Source organism: Stenella coeruleoalba (assembly GCF_951394435.1).
Source record: "Stenella coeruleoalba genome assembly, chromosome: 2".
Lineage (NCBI taxonomy): Eukaryota > Metazoa > Chordata > Mammalia > Artiodactyla > Delphinidae > Stenella > Stenella coeruleoalba.
The window spans coordinates 130167453-130190846 of NC_137147.1; the positions used below are offsets into that span (position 1 = coordinate 130167453).

Sequence of the window (23394 nt, forward strand, 5' to 3'; positions counted from 1 at the left end):
GATTTCTCATTTTGTTGTTCCAAATAGTTTGACTTCGGTGTTCTCAATATTGGATTGGCCAAAAAGTTCATTCAGAAAACCCGAACGAACTTTTTGGCCAACCCAATACTTTCCAAAAGCATGTCTGTTTCTCTCAATTATTCTAGAATTGGGGATACTGCATAATTAAAACTAGCTTACTGCAGCTATTGATATTTATTTCCCTTAAAAGACTGGTTTTTCTTGGCTCACCAGGAGGGGAGGGGGCTGTCAGGCAGCGCCTGGAGCTACAAGTTATCTTAACAGCAGAGAGGAGACCTCGTGGGCCAGGCACCCACCTGTTTAGACCTTGGCAGTAGCCAATGTCTGGATTCCGCCAGGAGAAGGCGAGCAGGACGTTGCGCAGCTTCTGTATGCCTTCCGAGGTGGGGCACGAGTAATGTTTGTTGTTGGGCAGAGTCCGCAGCAGGTCCAGCTCGATCTGCTTGGAGGCGGGGTTCTGTTTCTCCAGAGCCTTCTGAAGCAAGGTCTGGAAGTAACCAGGCTTAATGCTGTCCTTGAATTTCCTGGTGTGAAGGTCCACACACCACTTCCACACCTTGGAACGGTGCTCATGTGGAATGCCCGCACGGATCAGGTTCTTCAATTCTGGAGAGCACACCATCTCCCTGTTCACTGTGCTCGCAAAATAGTTTTCCCACTTGACGCCAGTGGAAACCTCCTGGTTTTCTGTGAGGTAGAGAGTCTTCAGGTCCAATGCTCGGACTTTGGCAACCAACTTCTCTTCCTCGTCATCCTCTGGGACAGTCCTAAACCCATAAATGTCATATTCACTGTTGAGAAAAACAAAAGGAAAAATTAAAATGATGCAATGTGGCAAAAAGGCCAATGAAACAGAAAAGAGAACCTAGAAATCTACCCATGTGTAAATGGCATTTTGATATATGACCAGGCATTTCAACTCAGGAAATAATAAACTTCTCAATAAACAGGGTGAGAATAACTGGCTATCTATATGGGAAAAAATTACGTTAGCTCTTTCCTTGATACTATACAGGAAAATAATCAATTCTAGATGGCTGAGGTGCTAAATGTGAAAAGCACAAAAGAAAATACAAGCAATACAAGGCTGATAAATTTGGCTACATTAATATACATGTGCATGTATGTTTATATAGCCTACATATACACATCCATAACACTTATGCTCGAAAAACGTTTTAAAAAGTGAAAAGACAAGGGAGAAAACATTTGTAAGACATTAGGGATGACAAAGAATTAAGAATTCTTTTTAATTCTTAAAAAGAAAAAGAATTATTCTGCTGTGGTAGGTAGAATAATGGCCCCCCAAAATGTCCCTGGAAACTGTGAATATGTCATGTTACGGCATGTGGAATTACAGTTACAGAACTTAAGACAGGGAGATTATCCTGGGTTAGCCGGGTGGGACCACAGTAAACACAGGAGCCCTTAAAGTGGAAGAGGAAGGCAGAAGAGTGGACCAGAGATGCGACAAAGGAAGAAGAGGCAGGAAGGATGTGAAGTGGGAGAGGGCCTGGACCCACGGTTGCTGACTTTGAAGATGGAAGAAGGCGGCCACAAGCCAAGGAATGCAGGTGGCCTCCAGAAGCTGGGAATGGCCACACCTGACAGGCAGCAAGGAAACAGAGACCTAGTCCTACAACCAGAAGGAACTGTATTCCGCCAACATCTTGAATAAGAAAGGACACAAACTGTCTCCTAGAACCTCCAGAAAGGAACGCAGCACTGCTAATACCCTGACTTTCATCCAGCGAAACCATGCTGGGCTGCTTGACCGACGGAACTGTTGCATAATAAATATGTATCACAAACTTATTGGCTTAAAACAATAATTTGTTATGGCAGTCATAGAAAACCAATACAAAGGCCTTTCACACACTGCTGCTGAGTGTGTAAACCTGTACAAGAACTTCGGAAATCAGATCTAGCAGAGCTGAAGATATGCATTCCCTATAGGTCAGGAATTCCACTTCTAGCCTACACCCTGGAGAAACTCTCTCACGCAGACACACGGACACATGGATACATGTACCACGATGCTTACTGCACCACGGTTTGTAACAAGGAAAAATGGAACCATTCTAAGTGTTCACCATGAGAGAAGGAATAAAAATGTGAAGCTGTGAGGCAGGTAAAAAAAAATTCTCAGGAGCTACACGTATCAACCTGTATAATTTCAGAAAACAATGTTGAAAGAAATAAGTTGCAAAAAGGTATGAATATGGTAGGATTAGCATATTAAAACATGTCTTCAATTAGAGGTACATATTGAAGTGTTTAAAGCTGAAATGACATGTCTGATACTTGCTTTAAAATATTCCAGGGGAAAAAAAAAAAACTTTGGAAGGGAATGGTACGAAGAAACAGGATTACCAAAATGTTAATAATTGCTAAATTATTGGGTAACAGGTTGCATATGGGGGTTGTCATATGATTCCGTCTACTACTTTGTATGTTTGAAATTTTCCATAATGAAAAGTTCAAAGTAAATCAATATACACAGCTATTGTTCTAGTCATACATGAAGTTTGAAAAGATACAACATGAATAGTAAGAGCCTAAAACACAAGCAGGAAGAAGACGTGGTGCCCTCAGGACAGACTGCTAGGCCGCCCTCACGGGAGTCCCCCGCCACTGCGGACACAGCACAAGCGCACAGCATGGAGACAGCGCTCCTGGCCTGGGAATGGGGCTGCCCAGTCTGGGGCCACGTCCTTGCCACTCACCATCTGTGTGACCTGGGCAAGTTACATCAGCTCCCTAACCTCAGCTTCAGCATTTTCTGAGCAAGGATAAAAACATCTGCCTGGCTGAGCTGCGTTAAATACAAGCCTGCACATAAGGCCCTTGGCACGGCTCCCGGCACACAGGCCTCCGTAAGAGTTTTGTAACAATGGCGTTGGTTGCAATCTGACAGCATAGTTTTACCTGTCGACTGAGTAACATGGACAAGGCAGGCCAGTGCTGTAAGCGCAGAGAAGGGAAAGAGTGGGTCAAGCTGAAGCCAGGCTTCCCCTGGGGCAGGGGTGGGGCTGGAGAAGCTGAGCCACAGCAGCGAGCAGGGCCTAGGCACAGGGCTGCCAGAGGGGCAAGGGGGCGGAGACAGGAGGAGACTGGACTGAGTGGATTTGCAGATTTCTCCTTGAGCCAGTATTTCATGAATCGCAGTTTTAAGAAACTAGGATATGAAGGTTCTTAATCCAAGATCCATCACGCGCTTCCACACTCCACGATTTTCTGAAAAGTATATGCAATACTGTGTGTGTGTCCAACTGCATTTTGGGGCCAAGGGTGTCAACAGCTTGTATCAGACCCTCAATGAGTTCTGAACCACTGAATCAGGTTACCCAAGTGTCCTTCCCTTACAGAGAAGACCCAATTTTCCACTTAGGGTCCCCCTTGGCTTTCAAACTACCCATGGGTGCAGCCATGTCTCTGGAGAGGGTTCTACTCCTAGGAAGACGGGCTCCTCTTGCAGCAGGACTGGCTACCACCCATGTTGGCATGGTACATGGCAGAAAGGTCTTGGAATGAAAACTTAGGCTGAACCCCAGCTCTGTTACTTGATTATTACAGCAAGACTGATGACATTATCTGTTCTAATGACTGGACGGTCCTTGTCATGAGCATCAAACCAGACACGGAGAATTGTGTAAAGTTCTCAATGAATGGCTACTGCTGTTGAAAGAGGGGCCTGAGAAATGGGTCCCACTATCCCCAACAGTCGCTAGCACCTTTACCTGACGAGATGAGGTTTAACGAATGCTTGCTCCGGATGCTCCGGGCTCTCAACCTGCAGAGCATCCTCCAGCAGCTGGGCTATGACATCCCGAGAAGGCCCCTGTTCTTCTGAGCAAACTGGTGTCTTCATTTCTTGGAGCAGTATCAAGTATTTGCTTTCTATCTGGCAGAGCTTGGCTTCCAGGCTAGAATACTACAGAGAATGTGGTAGTTACCTCCAATCAGACAGAGACATAGGAAGAGCAATCCTTAAGTACCTCAAGCAATCAAAGAATGACAAGCCAAGAACCACTGGCAAGTGAGCCAGAGAGAGACTGTATCAAAGACAAGAGATGGGGCTTCCCTGGTGGCGCAGTGGTTGAGAGTCTGCCTGCCGATGCAGGGGACACGGGTTCGTGCCCCGGTCCGGGAAGATCCCACATGCCGCCGAGTGGCTGCGCCCGTGAGCCATGGCCGCTGAGCCTGTGCGTCCGGAGCCTGTGCTCCGCAATGGGAGAGGCCACAACAGTGAGAGGCCCGTGTACCGCAAAAAAAAAAAAAAAAAGACAAAGAGATGAATTTATGCCACAGGCCACCTGTCTTATTTAAATGGCCCACATGGGCCCCGTCTTCCTTCTAGGGGGTATGACACAGAAGTACTGGTAATAAGGCCTCTGCACGTCAACACACATATCAGTTCTGGACAGGGTTGAGGTGAGCAGCAGAAACCAGGCCACACACCCATTACTGAGGTCAAGCTGAGTGCCACTTGGACACGAGCCCCAAGCAGCCATCCCATGCAACATCAATACTTTCCTAGGACGCTGTGACCCAGAACTAGCTCTCATCTGCTACCTTACCAGACAAATCAATACACGCCTGGGAAACATGCAGGAACAAGGTTTGGGAAGATGTCCTGAGGACTGTTCAAAAGGTATATGAGGCATACAACAGCTGCTGACACAGTGTCGCTGAGCTTCATTTGATTGTAACTGGGAAGTCTGTGATGTCTCTACACCCTGCAAAGCCCTTTCCCGCCACAGTCACATCTAACTCTCAAAACAACCCTATCAGGTTCACAGAGGGGGCATCACCCTCACCATCCCCATTTATAGATAAGAAACTGAGTCACACAACTCAGTAGCATAAATCAAGATCCAAATAACTTTAATTTGGGGGAACCTCAGAATTGTATTTAATTTTTTTTCTGTAAACTTCATTATATGTGTGAATAAAAGCCACCTCTCAGAACATTTCTATTCGTCTTCATCACGAAGTGAAACTAAACACAGTGCTACGCACTTTATATACTTTAAATATAATCTGGTATCAATAACCACACCCTCCAAGCATGTGGGTTGAACTGATTTTAAAGCGTGTCCATTTTTAAATGGTTTCTGAATCATACCTCCCACCAGATAATAGAATATAACCGTCCTGACCCACCTTTGCCATCAGATCCCTCTCTCTTCTTTCTGCATTTCTCCGTAGAGCTGAGAGTTCCAAGATTTCCTTATTCAGAAATTTATTTTGCGTTTTGTACCCCTGTAGATTATCCTGTTGCAAAAAAAAAGGTCCATCAATTCACACTGGTTGAATGTTGATTAATTATTCTATATCAGCGGTCCCCAACCTTTTTGGCACCAGGGACCAGTTTCATGGAGGACAATTTTTCCACAGACCGGGGGGTGGGGGGATGGCTTTGGGACAATTCAAGCACTTTTCATTTATTGTGTACTTTATTTCTATTATTATTACATTGCAATATATAATGAAACAATTACACAACTCACCATAATGCCGACAGGAGGTGCAGCTCAGGCGGTAATGCGAGCGATGGGGAGCAGCTATAAATACAGATGAAGCTTCGCTCGCTCGCCCACTGCTCACCTCCTGCTGTGCGGCCTGGTTCCCAACAGGCCATGGACCGATACCACTCCGTGGCCCAGGGGTTGGGGACCCCTGTTCAATATAATTAATATTTTGCTGCCTCACCAATCAAATAGCCCTGCTAAGTTAGAACAAGTTCTAAGGAAATGAAAGCTGATTCCTAGACACTTTCTGATTAAACTTTGCGGCTACCCTTGGCAGTAGAAGGTAGGCAGGGACTACTGCTGTAATGAAGGAGATGGGGAAATAAATTTACTTAATGGTGGAGATTTTCCTCACCTGTCCTTAGGAAAAGTAAGTAGGACTTATGTCCTAAATCTATGCAAATATTTTATCTACCCACATTCATTGGGTACAAAAGGTAATGCCTTACATTCATTTTGTTTTTTAACTAGAGAAACTGAACAAATTTTCTGTAGATTCTCATTTTTACGTATCCAGTTTATGTGGAAGAGGCTACACACATACACAATACCCTTACCTAAAGAATTACACTTAATAATGAATACCTATCACCTACAATGTACAAGGCACCTAAGAGAACATGTTCCTCAACTTTTTTACATTAAAAAATTTCAAACTTATGAAAACGTTAAAGGAAAGTACAATAAACACAATATACCCTTCACCTAAATTTGCCAATTGTTAACTTTTGCCACATTTACTTTCCGTTTTTAAGAGAACATCACAAGCTGGTGACACGTTCTGCCAAGTCCAACTAAAAGTTCAGCCCTGGCAGAAGCGGGTGCCACACGTGACCTTCAGCCCTTGACACTCTGAGCAAGGCAAGCGAAAGGGAACCTTTGAGACAACTGGGGCAGTGATTTCTAAATGCTGCCTACCAAATTCAGTCTTTTACAAATGTCTTCTTCCCCTACTCTGTTTGAAGTTTTCAAGGAATTTCTGATCCCTCAATCACAGGAGAAACTGTTCACAACAGCTCCAAGAGAAGGCCAGGGGTGGTCAAGAAAGGCACTGACACCTGTGCTGTCCCAGGACAGAGACCATGGCCCCTCCCCAGAGATGTGTCCAGAGACATGCCCCAATCTCCAAACTAGAAGCCACCATGGCGGTACACAATCTCCCCTGAAAATACAGAAGAACTGAAAATGTTCCAACAGTCCCTTTAATCGCTGACACCTACGGAGCACTTGCTACGGGTTACAGGTGCCCTGTGGTTCTCGATCCCATTTAAACCTCACAACTCTTCAGCAGCCACTCTCGTCATCTCCACCTCCTAGGTGAAGAGCTGAGCCACAGGGAGGCTGCACAACTACTAAGTGTCGGGCTGGGAGCCAGGCCTGCTGCGCTCTTGGCCCAGGTGCTTGGCCCCTGACGCCCACCTGAGCTCTGATACGCATCACACCTTCTCAGTCTCAGCAAGACCGCACGTCATGACAAGCACTGAAGACGGGCGCTGTCAAACCCCAAAGGAGGTCCACAGACTTCCTTTTCTGATCAGAATCATGATGTTCTCCTTTCTCCTGGCGTCTTGAAGCTCTCATATTTGGAAACAATGAACAAACATGTTACTAAAAGGCAGGCTGATTGAAGGAAGGTGAGCTAGAGGGCAACAAAAGAATACACTGGGCTGTGACGGCCAGAGACTGAGCAGCACAAGGTGGGTCGAGGGAGCAGGACACCACAGTGTGCCCTCCGTGTCTTTGAGTCAAACTTTGCATTACAGTCTAAGGAAGTCCTGATAATGTATCTCAAGGATTCTTTCTCTAAAAAGGGAACCCTCTTGCACTGTTGGTGGGAATGTAAATTGATAGAGCCACTATGGAGAACAGTATGGAGGTTCCTTAAAAAACTAAAAATAGAATTACCGTATGACCCAGCAATCCCACTACTGGGCATATACTCTGAGAAAACCATAATTCAAAAAGACACGTGCACCCCAATGTTCATTGCAGCACTATTTACAATAGCCAGGTCATAGAAGCAACCTAAATGCCCATCAACAGAAAAATGGATAAAGAAGTTGGCACATATTTATACTATGGAATATTACTCAGCCATAAAAAGGAACGAGATTGAGTCATTTGTTGAGACATGGACGGATCTAGAGACTGTCATACAGAGTGAAGTAAGTCAGAAAGAGAAAAAGAAATATCATGTATTAACGCATGTATGTGGAGCCTAGAAGAATGGTACAGATGAACCGGTTTGCAGGGCAGAAGTTGAGACACAGATGTAGAGAACAAATGTATGGACACCAAGGGGGGAAAGCAGTTGGGGGGGGGTGTGATGAACTGGGTGATTGGGACTGACATGTATACACTGATGTGTATAAAACAGATGACTAATAAGAACCTGCTGTATAAAAAAATAAATATAATAAAATTCAAAAATTTAAAAAAAAAAAGGATTCTTTCTCTAGAATGATGATCACAGCAAGTTAAGACTCTATGAGGTGCCGGGTGCCCTGTGAGGACTTTACATGGAATACCTCTTTTAACCCTTACAAGACCCTATGAGGTAAGCGCCATTTCACAGATGAACACTGAGGCAGAGAGGTGAACCAGCCTGCCCAAGGTCAGAGGTCATGAGTGGCAAAGCTGGGTTTGAACCCAGCCAGGTCTGACTCCAGAGCCCAGGCTTAGTCTAAACCGCCACCCCATACTGGGACACATCCCCTTCCTCATTGATGTTTGTTACAGTTGTGATTCTGCTTTTTTGTTTTTGTGCTTTATAAACTAAACTCTGAGCTCCAGAAGGACAGAGACTGTATACTTTGTGTGGAGTACAAAGCCCAGCACATGGCTGACTGACTGAATGAATGAAAGAGTCCCAAGAAGGAAAAGCTGCACGCATGAAGATATTCATGAAATAACAAACCACAGGAAAGAAGACAGAGGCTGATTAAGTAAATGATGACAGAGTCAAAAGATGGACAATCTGGAATCATTAACGATAGCAATACAGAAAGTACCTGGGTTCTAAGGCTGAATGAAACAAAAGTTTACCTACTCCAGGAAATGGAAGAATTATGTAAACATGGAAAAGGCCTGGAAGGAAGTGTGGGGAAAATATTTAAATCACTAGGGTGGTAAAATCCTAAGACCAATATGTGCTCCTGCCTCAAAATACTACAGGAACAGAAAGTGACCACATAGGAGACCAAAACAGAAATGTTTCTAAAAAGCAGAAATCTTTACAGGCACATACACTGACTATAAAGCAAGACACTGAACAGTAACAGTAACAACAACAAAAAAGATACCTTCCCCCCACCAAAACACACACACAATTTTTTTTTCCCCACCTAGACATTTTAAATTTGGGGTCAAACGAAGAAATCAATATAGAAACCATGCGGTATCTAAAAGTGAAGGACAATGAGATTCTTCACTCCAATTCTCCCAGTGCCACCGCAGAGGAGGCACGAATGTGACTGTCTCCTGCATGGCACAGGGGATGCCCTGGCAATATCCGGCCCAGGCAGAGCAATGTCAGAAAACATGAGGTCACCAAGCCGGGCAGGACTCACTCAGAGGAACAGGTCACAGGGAAGTCCCCTGACAACCTTTCTGCCTCTCCATAAGCTATGCCACCACTTAACCTCACTCTTGTGGAATTCTGGAGCCACAGACTTTATAAATTAAGCTGAGAAATGTTGGAGAAAAAAAAAATGTCACCCGCTACCCCGCAAAAAGAAAAGGTCGAGAAGTCTAGTTGTGATCAGCTCCATCAGTCGTCTCCAAAAGGAGCTGTGTGGAGCCACAACAACAAAGCCACACACTCCCCTCCACACCCTGGCTCGGCTCCCCGGGAAAACATGCTCCCCACGCGTCCCCCACTGCCGAGCACTGGGACCTGGAAACCGAACGCCCTGGTGTCATTCTCCAAACACTATAAAGACAGACGTGCTCGCAAAATATAAAATTCAGTTGACCTTAAATAAGTGGTCTTAAAACGTGTATCACTGATGGGATGTATACTTAGGGTCAGTACACTCTAGGTTGCATGTATAAACAAAACCAACTTTTACAGGCAACACTAACCAGGACCTTTTTCTTTTTTAAACACGGCTATTTTTGTAGTAGATATAATTATAAAGTAATGAGATTGAGGGTTTTGGTGGTGTTTTTGCCCTTTTGGTCCTTCTCACCAATAAATCCTTCTGGCCTCATGTATCTACTGGGTGCTGTCACTGAGAAGTTGTCACCATGGGAGACCACATACATATTCCGACAAAGCTGCCATTACTCCAGTGTTTTAATTTCCATTTCGGAATTATCTTTAAGGCTCAGGCATGTCCATCAGGCATGCAATCTACTGACACTGCGTGACAGGTACTACTAGTCAGGAAGCAGGCTCAGTAACAACCTCAAAAGTGGCAAACCTCTGCCCTTCAAGGATAAACTGCATTTGGGGGGCAAAACATCCTCAGTGCCACATTATTTGCAAAACGTGGGTAGCCAGGTGAGGAAGACTTTGTGGCCAGGTGGAACCGACAGCTGCAGAACTATGTGGGGTCAGCTGGGGTCTGGGCTACACCCAATGCCTCATGTCCTAGGAGACACTTCTCCACCTGAAACTTCTCCAAATTGAGAACTGGTGACCCTCGCTGTGGCCTGACTGACAGTGGCCCAAGGCCATTCAGCTCTCCCCTCGGGACCAGCACGCTTCTCCGCGGGCACAGAGTCAGACTGCTCATGCCCCCAGTAACGCTCTTCCTACCTCATCAGCTGGCCACCACCCCAGGTATGATGGGGACAGTCACCTCCATTTAGGAACCAGCCTCCCATCCCCAGGGCCACTGGGACACTGGGAAGAGAGCTCTGCCCTCCCTTCTGAGTGTCAGGACCCTCCTGCCTTAGGCATGGGGGGCACTGACTCTGGGCAGGCCCTCTTCCCCGGCGTGCTTGGGAGCCAGGGTCTGCTTTCCCACCTGACCCCACACTAGCTGTTGGGAACAGTGTTCCCTCACCTGGCCTCCATTATGTCCTGAGGCGGGCTATGCATCCACACACAGAGGGGGCGAGAAACAGCCTCTGTAGGTTACATGGAATAATGAAGTTCTAAGGGTGTATAAACAGAAAGAGAAGTTTCAGCTGCCTGAAAGCAAGGGAGGGGAAAGATCTGAAACTGTTCTGAGCTATGGCGACACTGACGGGCTGAGACTTTCATTTTCCAAGGAAGCTTCTTAGAAACCTTGTAATTATCTGACTGGAAGTCCTGTGACACTTGTTTTTTTAAAAAAAGGCACAGCTGTTCTGCTGTCATGCCAAATTAGCTCACTGAGGCTAGCAGCTCTAGAGTGACATCAACAGACAGGCTGTTAGTGGGTTTTGGATTTCTCGTCCCAATAACAGGGGCCCACGCCCTGCTCTTACTTTCAGTCGGTCCAGTTCCAGCTGGTCCCTGGCTGTGGGGAGGGCCACAGGAGAGCTGGGCGTGGAGGTGGGAGAGGATGCGCTGCCCTCGCACTCGCTGAGCTGCCGGGAGAGCTTCATGATGACCTCGTCCTTGGCCTGGATGGTCTCCATCAGCATCCCCAGCTGCTCACTGAGCTCGCCCACCTTGTTCTTCAGCGTCCTCACTTCCTGCTGAAGACTCTCTTTCTCCTGGTTGAACCTCTCCAGCTGGCTAGTGAGGCCCAGAATCTGGTCGTCCTTCTGGTGCAGAAGCCCCAGCGTGTCCTGCGGGACCCCCTCACAGAGGCGGCTGCTCGTGAAGTACTTGTCGTACTGGGAGGACCGCACCGTCTGCTGCAGGAGCCGCACGAGCTCCTGGGAGCCAGGGGAGGATGGAGTGGGGAGCAGGGGCGGGAGAAAAAGCAGAAATCATGGCAACTCTGCATGGAGCAACCATTGGTATTTGAGCAAATGCAGAAACTTTACTGGAAATATTTTAATAACCAACTTCCTCTTGAAGGATCTCAAAAATAGAGAAGGAAAAATATTTATTCCATAAAGCCTGTCTGTAGAGAACAATAATAGGAAACAGGAAATAGTGGACAGGCAGACTGCAATTAGCAATGGCTCCCAGTAAACGTTCATCCGTATTAAAAAATCTGAGGTCTAAATTCACTGACCTGCTGAGGAATTAAGTATAATTAGGTGTGATCAGCTCAAAAGGAAGCTGCTGTTTTAACAGGATGTGGAAACTCATTTAACAACTGTTCATGGGCCTTGGGCTGAAGCTATGCTCAGAGAGATTTGACGTCAGGGCAGGCGTGGGCAAAGTGCAAACAACACCCTCCCCGACCCACTCTGAGGGGTCTTCACTCTCGTCGGAACTTCAAATGTCTATGAAAAAATGACCAAGCAGAACAGCAGTGCCTAGGTCAGTGGCCGTGGCAACATACAACTCTTAGGGGAAAAGCACCTTCTGGGAAATAATGGAGTCAGAGAAACGTGAAAGCCGGGTTTTGCTCCTCTGGTCCCTGGCCTGCTGATGTGAGGTGAGATAGAAATGTGAGGAAGAGGAATTACCTTCTGACTGGATAAGTCTTTCCTTAACCTTTCCAGCTCTTCCTGCTGGTTCTGGACCTGCAGCTGCATCTCGGAGGCCAACTTGCTGGTGCTACCACTGCCCGATGGCCCCTCAGCTGAAGGGTCACCACTACTGTGGCGATTTTTATACGATCCAATCATGTCTTTCAAAGGGCGTTTTCCTTTGTAGGGAATACGTCCAAAATCAAAGGGAAATCCTGAGCCAGTTACTCCTACATAAAAACAAAACTTGTTTAAGTTCAGGTCAAATTTTCCTTTCGGAAATTCCAGTAAAATACATTAACATTCCATCCATCATCCTCTAAGGAGTTCTGCGTGCGTCACTCTCTGCTCCTACCTCATTCTTGACAATAACCAAGCTGAAAATCAAAGATGATCTTTCATGTGATCACTTTTAAAGAAAACTTTCTCTATTTGCTCAATTTTTGCATTAAGACAGATGAAAAAAAGTCAGACTATACATTAGTACTAATGAGGAATTTATGACAAAACTATACTAAACTCTCTCAAGATTCTTTTGTAATGTTAAGTTTATTTTCCAAAAGATCAGTTCTAAGCCATGTGTTCATATCACTATTTTCTTATTTCAGTTACTTTGAGGACCAAAGAGAACAGAGACACAGACCAGGGAAGAACATGGTTGCTCCAAGTTCCTACAGCAACCTGAACACAAGGTGTCCCTTCCGCCGGGCACCTTAGTAAGGACAGGGCCTGCATCTACAAAGTTAGAGGGTAGGCCTTAAGAGATACACTAGGGATCCCCAGCTGCTTATTTTTAGCTAATCTGTCCTTACTAAAAAAACAAACCAAAAAAACACCAAGTTTATGTTTTCTTAATTGTAAACACATTTTATTCTCTTCCTTAAAAATGAGTATTTAAAAATATTGAGGGATCCAAATAAATTTTAGAATAAATGGATTCAAATATATATTAAAAATATAAAGAGGAGAGTACATACTATATAGATTCCATTTATATAACTTTAGAAAACAGGCAAAACAAATCTATGATGTTAGGAGTCAGGACAGTGGTTTCGGGGGCGGGGATGGCAGGTGATGTAGTGACTGGGAGGGGTTTGGGGATGGAGGCTGTGACTCCTGGTACTGTCCTGTTTCTTCAAGTAAGTGCTGGCTACATGGATATGCTCACTTTGTGAAAATCCATTGAGCTACACATTTCTGATTGGGGGACTTTTCTGTGTGTATGAAGATTAGCTTACTTCCCATGAATGACATGGACAGGAAGCTGGCAGGCTGATTCTTGGAGCCATTACAGGAAATATCCATGAATCATCAAGATAAAAATCCAGAGACATCCTTGTCCCTCCGTGTCTTCCACACAGGCTCCCTCTCAAAGGGATCAGGGGCTGGGCAGAGGCTGAGAAGGCTGCTCCCAGACAAGAAGCTGCTGTCCAGGGGTGCTGGGAGTTTCTTGCCCCACCCGAGTCACTGAGCCTTACTGATTCTTCCTTCCCAATCTTGCTACCATTCACCCTTCCATTTCATTCTTAGAGTCTTATGGGGAAGTCAGAGCCAACAGTGTTTACCTTCAACAAGCCAAATCCCCAACACAAATCCCTGTTCCTCAGAAGGCCTTCCCAGTTGACAATGAGCCCCTCTCCTGGGTGCCCTGCTGGCTGTGCCACATGCTGGGTCACGAGGCACGTGACCCACATCTTCACCACGTCACACTGGACCTTAGGGTTCCATGCTACCATCCTGGGGATCACAAGTAAACTCCCTACCAAAGCAAGTCATGTGGTCCTTTCCCAGGGGACAGAAAAACATATTACCTTCAGTAAATATGTGCTCTCAGTAAAGACTTCCTAAAATTCTGCCTCCTCATCCTGCCAGCTCGTGCCAGAATGAAGCATAAGGCAGAATTTCAAAATTATTTATTGTTATTTTACATTTAAAACATCAATGTTCCCTCAATGGATCAATGGATGTAGGATCATGAAGGGCTGCTTAACGCATTAGGCAAAATGCCAATGGAGAGATGTATGAACGGGTCAGGCTGACACCCTAAATCCTGACTGACCTTAATATCACAAAAAGAGGGAAAACCAGATACGATGTGGTTCCAGATGTGATGCAACAAGAAATACACAGCATCCCTAGCCCCCACCCCACCCCAAAATATTCCTGTCATAATTAAAAGTCAACCCTGAATCTGGGCAGGCCTCTACTCTAGCGACAAGTGTATAGGAAATACAGGGATGGAGAAGCATATTCTGTGACCCCGCAAAAATAGAATTAACAAAATCCAGAATGTGGGCAATTCCTTGACAGGTAGACCCTGTTTCTTCAACAGGCGTGGCAAGGGAAACGGAAGACAAAAAACAAACAGAGAGCTGTTCAGACTGAAAGAGACCCAAGAAGACACACAACTAAACACACTTGGGGGCCTGTTAGCCCCTCATTTGCTCGTGCCAACTGCAAGCAGACATTTATGGAACAACTGGGGAAGTAGACAAGAAGGATTTACTGTAAGTGTTTAGGTATAACGATGAAGCTGTGGTTCTTTTGAAGAGTCATCTCTTGGAGATACATACTAAAATGTTTGCAGATGCAAAGGATTAATACCTAGAACTTCCTTTAAAATAACCCAGCGGGTGGTGGGTGCCAGGAGGGGCAGGAGCCCAGAGGAGATACAGAGGAAAAAAGAGAGGCCATAAGTTCAAAACTGTGGAATGTGACACTACAGCTTCTACTTGTGTGTGCACTAACAAATTTCTATAAATAAAAAGTTTTAGTTTTTTTTAAATCAGTATTTCTGTAAAGAGCACCATGACTTCCAGATCTTCTATCTCCTGAAAAAGTTGCAGAACCACAGGATTGGACAGTTATTTATTTCTTGTGACATCTCATTTTCAAGCCTTTAGGTTTTATTTCCCACAAAGAGAACACAACTCCCGTTGGGTCTCATGCTCCCAGTGATACCTGCTACCAAAGGGTCTCCCACATCACCAGTGGTTAACAGAGGGCAGCGGAGAGAATGAAAGACAGCAGGAACCACATCCATACCTTTGTTTCCTTCAGGGATCTGCTTCTTCCTTTCTTCCTGCACCATGGACTCCTCCAGGTCCTTAGGGCTTGGCTCTAAAAGCTCCCACTCTTCATTGGTGTAAAACACACTCCTCCGACTGTCATTATGCCCTCTCCCAGGACGAAAAGAAGACATTGAATTTCTATTGGGAAAAATGAAATGTTTTTTTTTTAAATGGTAAAGCAAAACATAATGTCACATACATACGCTTGGCAAAAACTAAAATCTGATAATAGCAAATGTTGGTGAGGATATGGAGAAATGAGAATTCTCTTACACTGCTGGTGGGAGTATAAATTGGAACTATTGCCATGGAGAACAATTCAGCAACATACAGATAAGTTGAAGAAGTTTTTGCCCTAAGACCCAGCGACCCAGCATTTCTTAGATTCTTCAACATGTGCACAAGGAGACACAAACAAGAACATCCACTGCAGCACTAGTCATATAAGCAAAAAACCCCAACAACCTAAACATCTATTGACAAGAGAACAGATAAATAAACTGTAGCATATTCGTACGATCAAATACTATACATCACTTAAAGTGAATTCGTTCATTCAACAAATATTAATTAAGTGCCTACAACGTGCCAGGCACTGTTCTAAATGTTTGGGATATGCTAGCGAACAAATATTCCTGTCCTTGTGGAATGTACATTCTATCTAAAGCTACGTGGATCATATGGACAAATATTTTTTCAATGCTGAATAAGAAAAGAAAGAAAATTGAAGAATGATATGTACAACATGATATTTGTTTAAATCTTCACGATAATACTATTAATAGATATCATTTAGAGATACACACATATGTAGTAAAACTTAAAAATCCACACAAGAATGATAATTATCAAATACAGAACATGGTTACTCCTGTGAAGGGCAAGAAAAGAATGGGATCATGGAGACAAGAAAGGATTTGAACCATATCTGTAATGTTTTACTTTGTGTTTTAAAAAGCGCAGCAGAAATTTGACAAAATTGTATACTTTAGCAGCGGTTACCCAGGTAATCAATTTACTATACTTTACACTTGCCAGTGTGCTAAAATTATTTCATTAAAACTTTTAAAAACTAGGCTGGGATTTCTACTTCCAATGAAGATGGACTAGGAGGGACTGGATTTACAGCCATCTGAAACAACTGAAAAACTGAACAAAATACAGGAAACAATGACTTTCAGATATTGGACATCAGGCTACACTGGGCAGTGATCCCTGAGAGGTGGAAAACAAACGAGGTAAGGCCCACCCCTGCCCAAGCTTACTGCCTAGACACTTTCCAGGCCACGGTGCAGGCAGGGGGAACCCAGGTGGAGCTCTCCCATGAACTGATAAGACAGCTGGGAATCCCAAGGCAAGGTGGAGTTCACAGCGCACAGTACTGGAGAGAAGAGAGCTGTATGGAGGGCTGCAGAAACATCAGAGGGTTCCCAAGTCTCCAGATGAGTACTATCAGGCTTGTGTGTAAGAAAGCTATCCAAGAATGGGGAAAGAACCATCCCTCTGCTCACACAATCGTGTCTAGTCCCACCGGCCAGAGTGGAAAACCTCACACGTCATGGAGTATGGTAGACTGGTACTTGGAAAAAGGTTACTGACATTATCCCTAGACTAAAGCCTGCTCTCATGCTACCTAAAAAAGCTTAAAAGTGAACTTCAAAAGTATCAAACTGTTTCTGAGTAATTAAACTACATTCCAGAGCAAAGCTTAAGAATATATGTACACGAACACACACAAAAATCTAGCACCCAGAAAGGTACAACTCATAATATCGGGCATGCAATAAAAAATTATCAGGCATGCAAAGAAGTAAGAAAATACAACTCATTCTAAGGAGAAAAATCACTAAACAGAAACAGACTCAGAAATGACAAATAATAAAATTAGTAGACAAGGGATTTAAAAGTTACTGTAACTGTTTCCCCATGTTTGAGAAGCTAGAAGAAAGACTGAACATGTTAAATAGAGATTTGGAAGATGTGAGACAAAGATCCCAATCAAAACTTCTAGAGATAGAGGAAAACACAGGCAGAACATTCTTTGACATAAATCACGCAATATTTTTTTAGATCCATCTCCTAGAGTAATGGAAACAAAAGCAAAAATAAACAAATGGAACCTAATTAAACTTAAAAGCTTTTACACAGCAAAGGAAACCAGAAACAAAATGAAAAGACAACTTACAGAATGGGAGAAAATATTTGCAAACGACACAACCAACAAAAGATTAATTTCCAAAATATACAAACAGTTTACACAGCTCAATATTTAAAAACAAAAAAACCCCAACACAAGCAAAAGAATGGGCAGAAGACCTAAATAAGACATTTCTCCAAAGAAGACATACAGATGGCCAACAGGCATGTGAAAAGATGCTCAATATTGCTAATTATTAGAGCAAGGCAAATCAAAACTACAATGAGGTATCACCTCACACCAGTCAGAATGGCCATTGACAAAAAGTCTACAAACAATAAATGCTGGAGAGGGTGTGGAGAAAAGGGAACCCTCTTGCATTGCTGATGGGAATGTAAATTGGGGAACAGTATGCAGGTTCCTTCAAAGACTAAAAATAGAGTTACCATATGATCCAGCAATCCCCTTTCTGGGCATATATCCAGAAAAGACGAAAACTCTAATTTGAAAAGATACATGCACCTCAATGTTCACTGCAGCACTATTTACAATAGCCAAGACATGGAAGCAACCTAAATGCCTGTCGACAGATGAATGGTTAAAGAAGAGGTGGTACATATATACAATGGAATATTACTCAGCCATAAAAAAGAATGAAACACTGCCATTTGCAGCAACATGTTTGGACCTAGAGATTATCATACTAACTGAAGTAAGTCAGGCAGAGAAAGACAAATATCATATGATATCATTTATATGTGGAATTGAAGAAACTGACACAAATGAACTTACCTATGAAATAGAAACAGACTCACAGACATAGAAAGCAAACTTATGGTAAGCAAATTTATGGTTACAAAGGGGGAAGGGGATGGGGAGGGCTAAATTAGGAGTCTGGAATTAACATATACACACTACTATTATAAAATTAACAACGAGGACCTACTGTATAGCACAGGGAACTATATTCAATATCTTGTAATAACCTATAATAGAAAAGAATCCGAAAAAGAATATATAACTGAATCACTCTGCTGTATACCTGAAACTAACATAACATTGTAAATCAACTATACTTCAATTAAAAATAACCTAGGGGGCTTCCCTGGTGGCACAGTGGTTGAGAGTCCACCTGCCAATACAGGGGACACGGGTTCGTGCCCCGGTCCGGGAAGATCCCACATGCCGCGGAGCGGCTGGGCCCGTGAGCCATGGCCGCTGAGCCTGCGCATCCGGAGACTGTGCTCCGCAACGGGAGAGGCCACAGCAGTGAGAGGCCCGTGTATCGCAAAAAAATAAATAAATAATAAAAAAAATAACCTAGGGATAAAACTACAATGTCTATGATGAAAATACACTAGATGGGATTAATAGCAGATGAGATATTGCAGAAGGAAAGATTGGTGAACTTGATGACAGTGCAATAGAAACTATCCAAAATAAAACAGAGAGAAGAAAGACGAAGGAAGAATCAACAAGCCATGGGGTAATGTTAAGCATGTAATAATGTCAACTGATGTTCAACAAGGGTACCAAGAAATTCAATGGGGAAAAGATAGTCTTTTCAAAAAGTGATACTACATCTGGTTATCTGTATGGGAAAAAATGAACTTCAACCCTTACTTCACATAATACATAAAAATTAACTTAAAATATATAAATGAGTAAGAATTAAAACCATTAAGCTTCTGGAAGAAAACAGGGAAGAAAATATTTGTGACGTTGGGTTAAGCAAAGATTTCCTACACAGAACACAAAAAGCACAATCTGTAACAGATTAAAATGATAAAAGAACTTTATCAAGATTTAAAAGTTCTTCTTGGAAAAATATTTGCAAAACCTATATCTGACAAAAGGCTTGTATTCAGAAAATATAAAGAACTCTTACAACTCAATAATAAGAGAATAGGGGAGCGAAGGGAAGATGGCGGAAGAGTAAGACGCGGAGATCACCTTCCTCTCCACAGATACACCAGAAATACATCTACACGTGGAACAACTCCTGCAGAACACCTACTGAAGGCTGGCAGAAGACCTCAGACCTCCCAAAAGGCAAGAAACTCCCCACGTACCTGGGTAGGGCAAAAGGAAAAAAGAATAAACAGAGACAAAAGAATAGGGACGGCACCTGCACCAGTGGGAGGGAGCTGTGAAGGAGGAAAAGTTTCCACACACTAGGAAGCCCCTTCGCGGGCGGAGACTGCGGGAGGCGGAGGGGGGAGCTTCGAAGCCGCGGAGGAGTGCACAGCAACGGGTGCGGAGGGCAAAGCGGCGAGATTCCCGCACAGAGGATCGGTGCCGACCGGCACTCACCAGCCCGAGAGGCTTGTTTGCTCACCCGCCGGGACGGGCGGGGCTGCGAGCTGAGGCTCTGAGGCTAGGGTTTCGGTTTCGGACGGAGCGCAGGGAGAGGACTGGGGTTGGCGGCTTGAACATAGCCTGAAGGGGTTAGTGCACCACAGCTAGCCGGGAGGGAGTCCGGGGAAAAGCCGGCACCTGCCGAAGAGGCAAGAGACTTTTTCTTCCCTCTTTGTTTCCTGGTGCGTGAGGAGAGGGGTTTAAGAACGCTGCTTAAAGGAACTCCAGAGACGGGCGCGAGCCGCGGCTAAAAGCGCGAACCCCAGTGACGGGCGCGAGCCGCGGCTGAAAGCGCGGACCCCAGAGACGGGCGCGAGCCGCGGCTGAAAGCGCGGACTCCAGAGACGGGCGCGAGCCGCGGCTGAAAGCGCGGACCCCAGAGACGGGCGCGAGCCGCGGCTGAAAGCGCGGACTCCAGAGACGGGCGCGAGCCGCGGCTGAAAGCGCGGACCCCAGAGACGGGCGCGAGCCGCGGCTGAGGGCGCGGACCCCAGAGACGGGCGCGAGCCGCGGCTGAGGGCGCGGACCCCAGAGACAGGCGCGAGCCGCGGCTGAGGGCGCTGACTCCAGAGACGGGCGCAAGCCGCGGCTGGAGGCGCGGACCCCAAGGCGGGCGGGAGACGTTGGGGCTGCTGCTGCCGCCACCAAGGGGCCTGTGCGCGAGCGCAGGTCGCTCTCCACTCCCCTCTTCCGCGGAGCCTGTGCAGCCCGCCACTGCCGGGTTCCCGGGATCCGGAGACGACTTCCCCGGGAGAGCGCACGGCGGGCCTCGGGCTGGTGCAGAGTCACGCCGGACTTTGCCGCCGCAGGCCCGCCCCGCATTCCGTGCCCCTCCCTCCCCGCCGCCGGCCTCCGTACGCCAGAACCCCCGAATCAGCGGCTCCTTTAACCCCGTCCTGTCTGAGCAAAAAACAGACGCCCTCCAGCGACCTACACGCAGAGGCAGGGCCAAATCCAAAGCTGAGCCCCTGGGAGCTGTGAGAACAAAGAAGAGAAAGGGAAATCTCTCCCAGCAGCCTCAGAAGCAGCGGATTAAAGCTCCACAATCAACTTGATGTACCCTGCATCTGTGGAATACATGAATAGACAGCCAATCATCCCAAATTAAGGAGGTGGACTTTGGGAGCAAGATCTATGATTTTTCTCCCTATTCCTCTTTTTGTGAATGTGTATGTGTATGCTTCTGTGTGAGATCTTGTCTGTATAGTCTTGCTTCCACCATTTGTCCTAGGTTCTATCCGTCCATGGTTTTTTCTTAAAATTTTTTTTTCTTAATAATCAATTTTAATTTTAAGAACGTTATTATACTTTACCTTCGTCCTTTCTTTCTTTCTTTCTTTCCTTCCTTCCTTCCCTCCTTTAGACAACGAATCATCCCAAATTGAGGAGGTGGTCTCTGACAGCAAGATTTATGATTTTTCCCCCTTTACCTCTTTTTGTGAGGGTGTATGTGTACGCTTCTGTGTAAGACTTTGTCTGTATAGCTTTGCTTCCAACATTTGTCCTAAGGTTCTATCCGTCCCTTTTTTTTTTTTTTTTTTTTTTTTTCTAATTAAGATTTTTTTAATTCAATAACTTTATTATACTCTATTTTATTTTTACTGTATCTTCTTTCTGTTTTCCCTTCTTTCCCTCCTCCCTTCCTTCCTCCCTCCCTCCTTTCGTTCCTTCTTGCCTTCTTTCCTTCCTTGCTTCTTTCTTTCTTCCTTCCTTCCTTCCTTCCTTCCCTCCTTCCTTCCCTCCTTTAGACAACAAATTATCCCAAATTGAGGAGGTGGTCTCTGACAGCAAGATTTATGATTTTTCCCCCTTTACCTCTTTTTGTGAGGGTGTATGTGTACGCTTCTGTGTAAGACTTTGTCTGTACAGCTTTGCTTCCAACATTTGTCCTAAGGTTCTATCCGTCCTTTTTTTTTTTTTTTTTTTTTTTTTTTTTTTTCTAATTAAGAATTTTTTAATTCAATAACTTTATTATACTCTATTTTATTTTTACTGTATCTTCTTTCTGTTTTCCCTTCTTTCCCTCCTTCCTTCCTTCCTCCCTCCCTCCTTTCGTTCCTTCTTGCCTTCTTTCCTTCCTTGCTTCTTTCTTTCTTCCTTCCTTCCTTCCTTCCCTCCTTCCTTCCCTCCTTTAGACAACGAATTATCCCAAATTGAGGAGGTGGTCTCTGACAGCAAGATTTATGATTTTTCCCCCTTTACCTCTTTTTGTGAGGGTGTATGTGTACACTTCTGTGTAAGACTTTGTCTGTACAGCATTGCTTCCAACATTTGTCCTAAGGTTCTATCCGTCCTTTTTTTTTTTTTCCAATTAAGAATTTTTTAATTCAATAACTTTATTATACTTTATTTTATTTTTACTGTATCTTCTTTCTTTTTGTTTTTACTTCTTTCCCTCCTTCCTTCCTCCCTCCCTCCCTCCCTCCTTTCGTTCCTTCTTGCCTTCTTTCCTTCTTTGCTTCTTTCTTTCTTTCTTCCTTCCTTCCTTCCTTCCTTCCCTCCTTCCTTCCCTCCTTTCCTTCTTTCTTTCCTCATACGTCTACTAATTCCCTCTACTTTTTCTCCCTTTTATTCTGAGCCGTGTGGATGAAAGGCTCTTGGTGCTCCAGCCAGGAGGCAGGGCTCTCCCTCTGAGGTAGGAGAGCCAACTTCAAGACACTGGTTCACAAGAGACCTCCCAGCTCCAGATAATATCAAACGGCGAAAATCTCCCAGAGACCTCCATCTTAACACCAGCACCCAGCTTCACTCAACGACCAGCAAGCCACAGTGCTGGACAACCTGTGCCAAACAACTAGCAAAACAGGAACACAACCCCACCCATTAGCAGAGAGGCTGCCTAAAATCATAATAAGGCCACAGACACCCCAAAACACACCACCAGACGTGAACCTGCCCACTAGAGAGACAAGATCCAACCCCTTCCACCACAACACAGGCACTAGTCCCCTTCACCAGGAAGCCTACACAACCCACTGAACCAACCTTAGCCACTGGAGACAGACATCAAAAACAGGAGGAACTACGAACCTGCAGCCTGCAAAAAGGAGACCCCAAACACAGTAAGATAAGCAAAATGAGAAAACAGAAAAACACACAGCAGATAAAGGAGCAAGATAAAAATGCACCAGACCTAACAAATGAAGAGGAAATAGGCAGTCTACCTGAAAAAGAATTCAGAATAATGATAGTAAGGTTGATCCGAAATCTTGGAGATAGAATGGACAATAGAATGGACAAAATGCAAGAATCAGTTAACAAGGACCTAGAAGAACTAAAGATGAAACAAGCAATGATGAACAACACAATAAATGAAATTAAAAATACCCTAGATGGGATCAATAGCAGAATAACTGAGGCAGAAGAACGGATAAGTGACCTGGAAGATAAAATAGTGGAAATAACTACTGCAGAGCAGAATAAAGAAAAAAGAATGAAAAGAACTGAGGACAGTCTCAGAGACCTCTGGGACAACATTAAACGCACCAACATTCGAATTATAGGGGTTCCAGAAGAAGAAGAGAAAAAGAAAGGGACTGAGAAAATATTTGAAGAGATTATAGTTGAAAACTTCCCTAATATGGGAAAGGAAATAGTTAATCAAGTCCAGGAAGCACAGAGAGTCCCATACAGGATAAATACAAGGAGAAATACGCCAAGACACATATTAATCAAACTGTCAAAAATTAAATACAAAGAAAGCATATTAAAAGCAGCAAGGGAAAAACAACAAATAACACATAAGGGAATC

The 23394-nt window shown here is 44.6% G+C and overlaps 1 protein-coding gene across 2 annotated transcripts in view; it reads right to left on the reverse strand.

Moving 5' to 3' along the window:
* The window catches only part of TBC1D2B (TBC1 domain family member 2B), a 96490-nt gene that overhangs the window by 20128 nt on the left and 52968 nt on the right, over positions 1-23394 (reverse strand). For both annotated transcript variants that reach the window (XM_079911790.1, XM_079911789.1), the window contains exons 4-9: positions 15123-15286; positions 12075-12307; positions 10974-11369; positions 5188-5298; positions 3762-3955; positions 318-812 (exon numbers count right to left, since the gene is read on the reverse strand). In XM_079911790.1, coding sequence (XP_079767916.1) covers positions 318-812; positions 3762-3955; positions 5188-5298; positions 10974-11369; positions 12075-12307; positions 15123-15286 — 1593 coding nt within the window. The remainder of the gene's footprint in view (positions 1-317; positions 813-3761; positions 3956-5187; positions 5299-10973; positions 11370-12074; positions 12308-15122; positions 15287-23394) is intronic.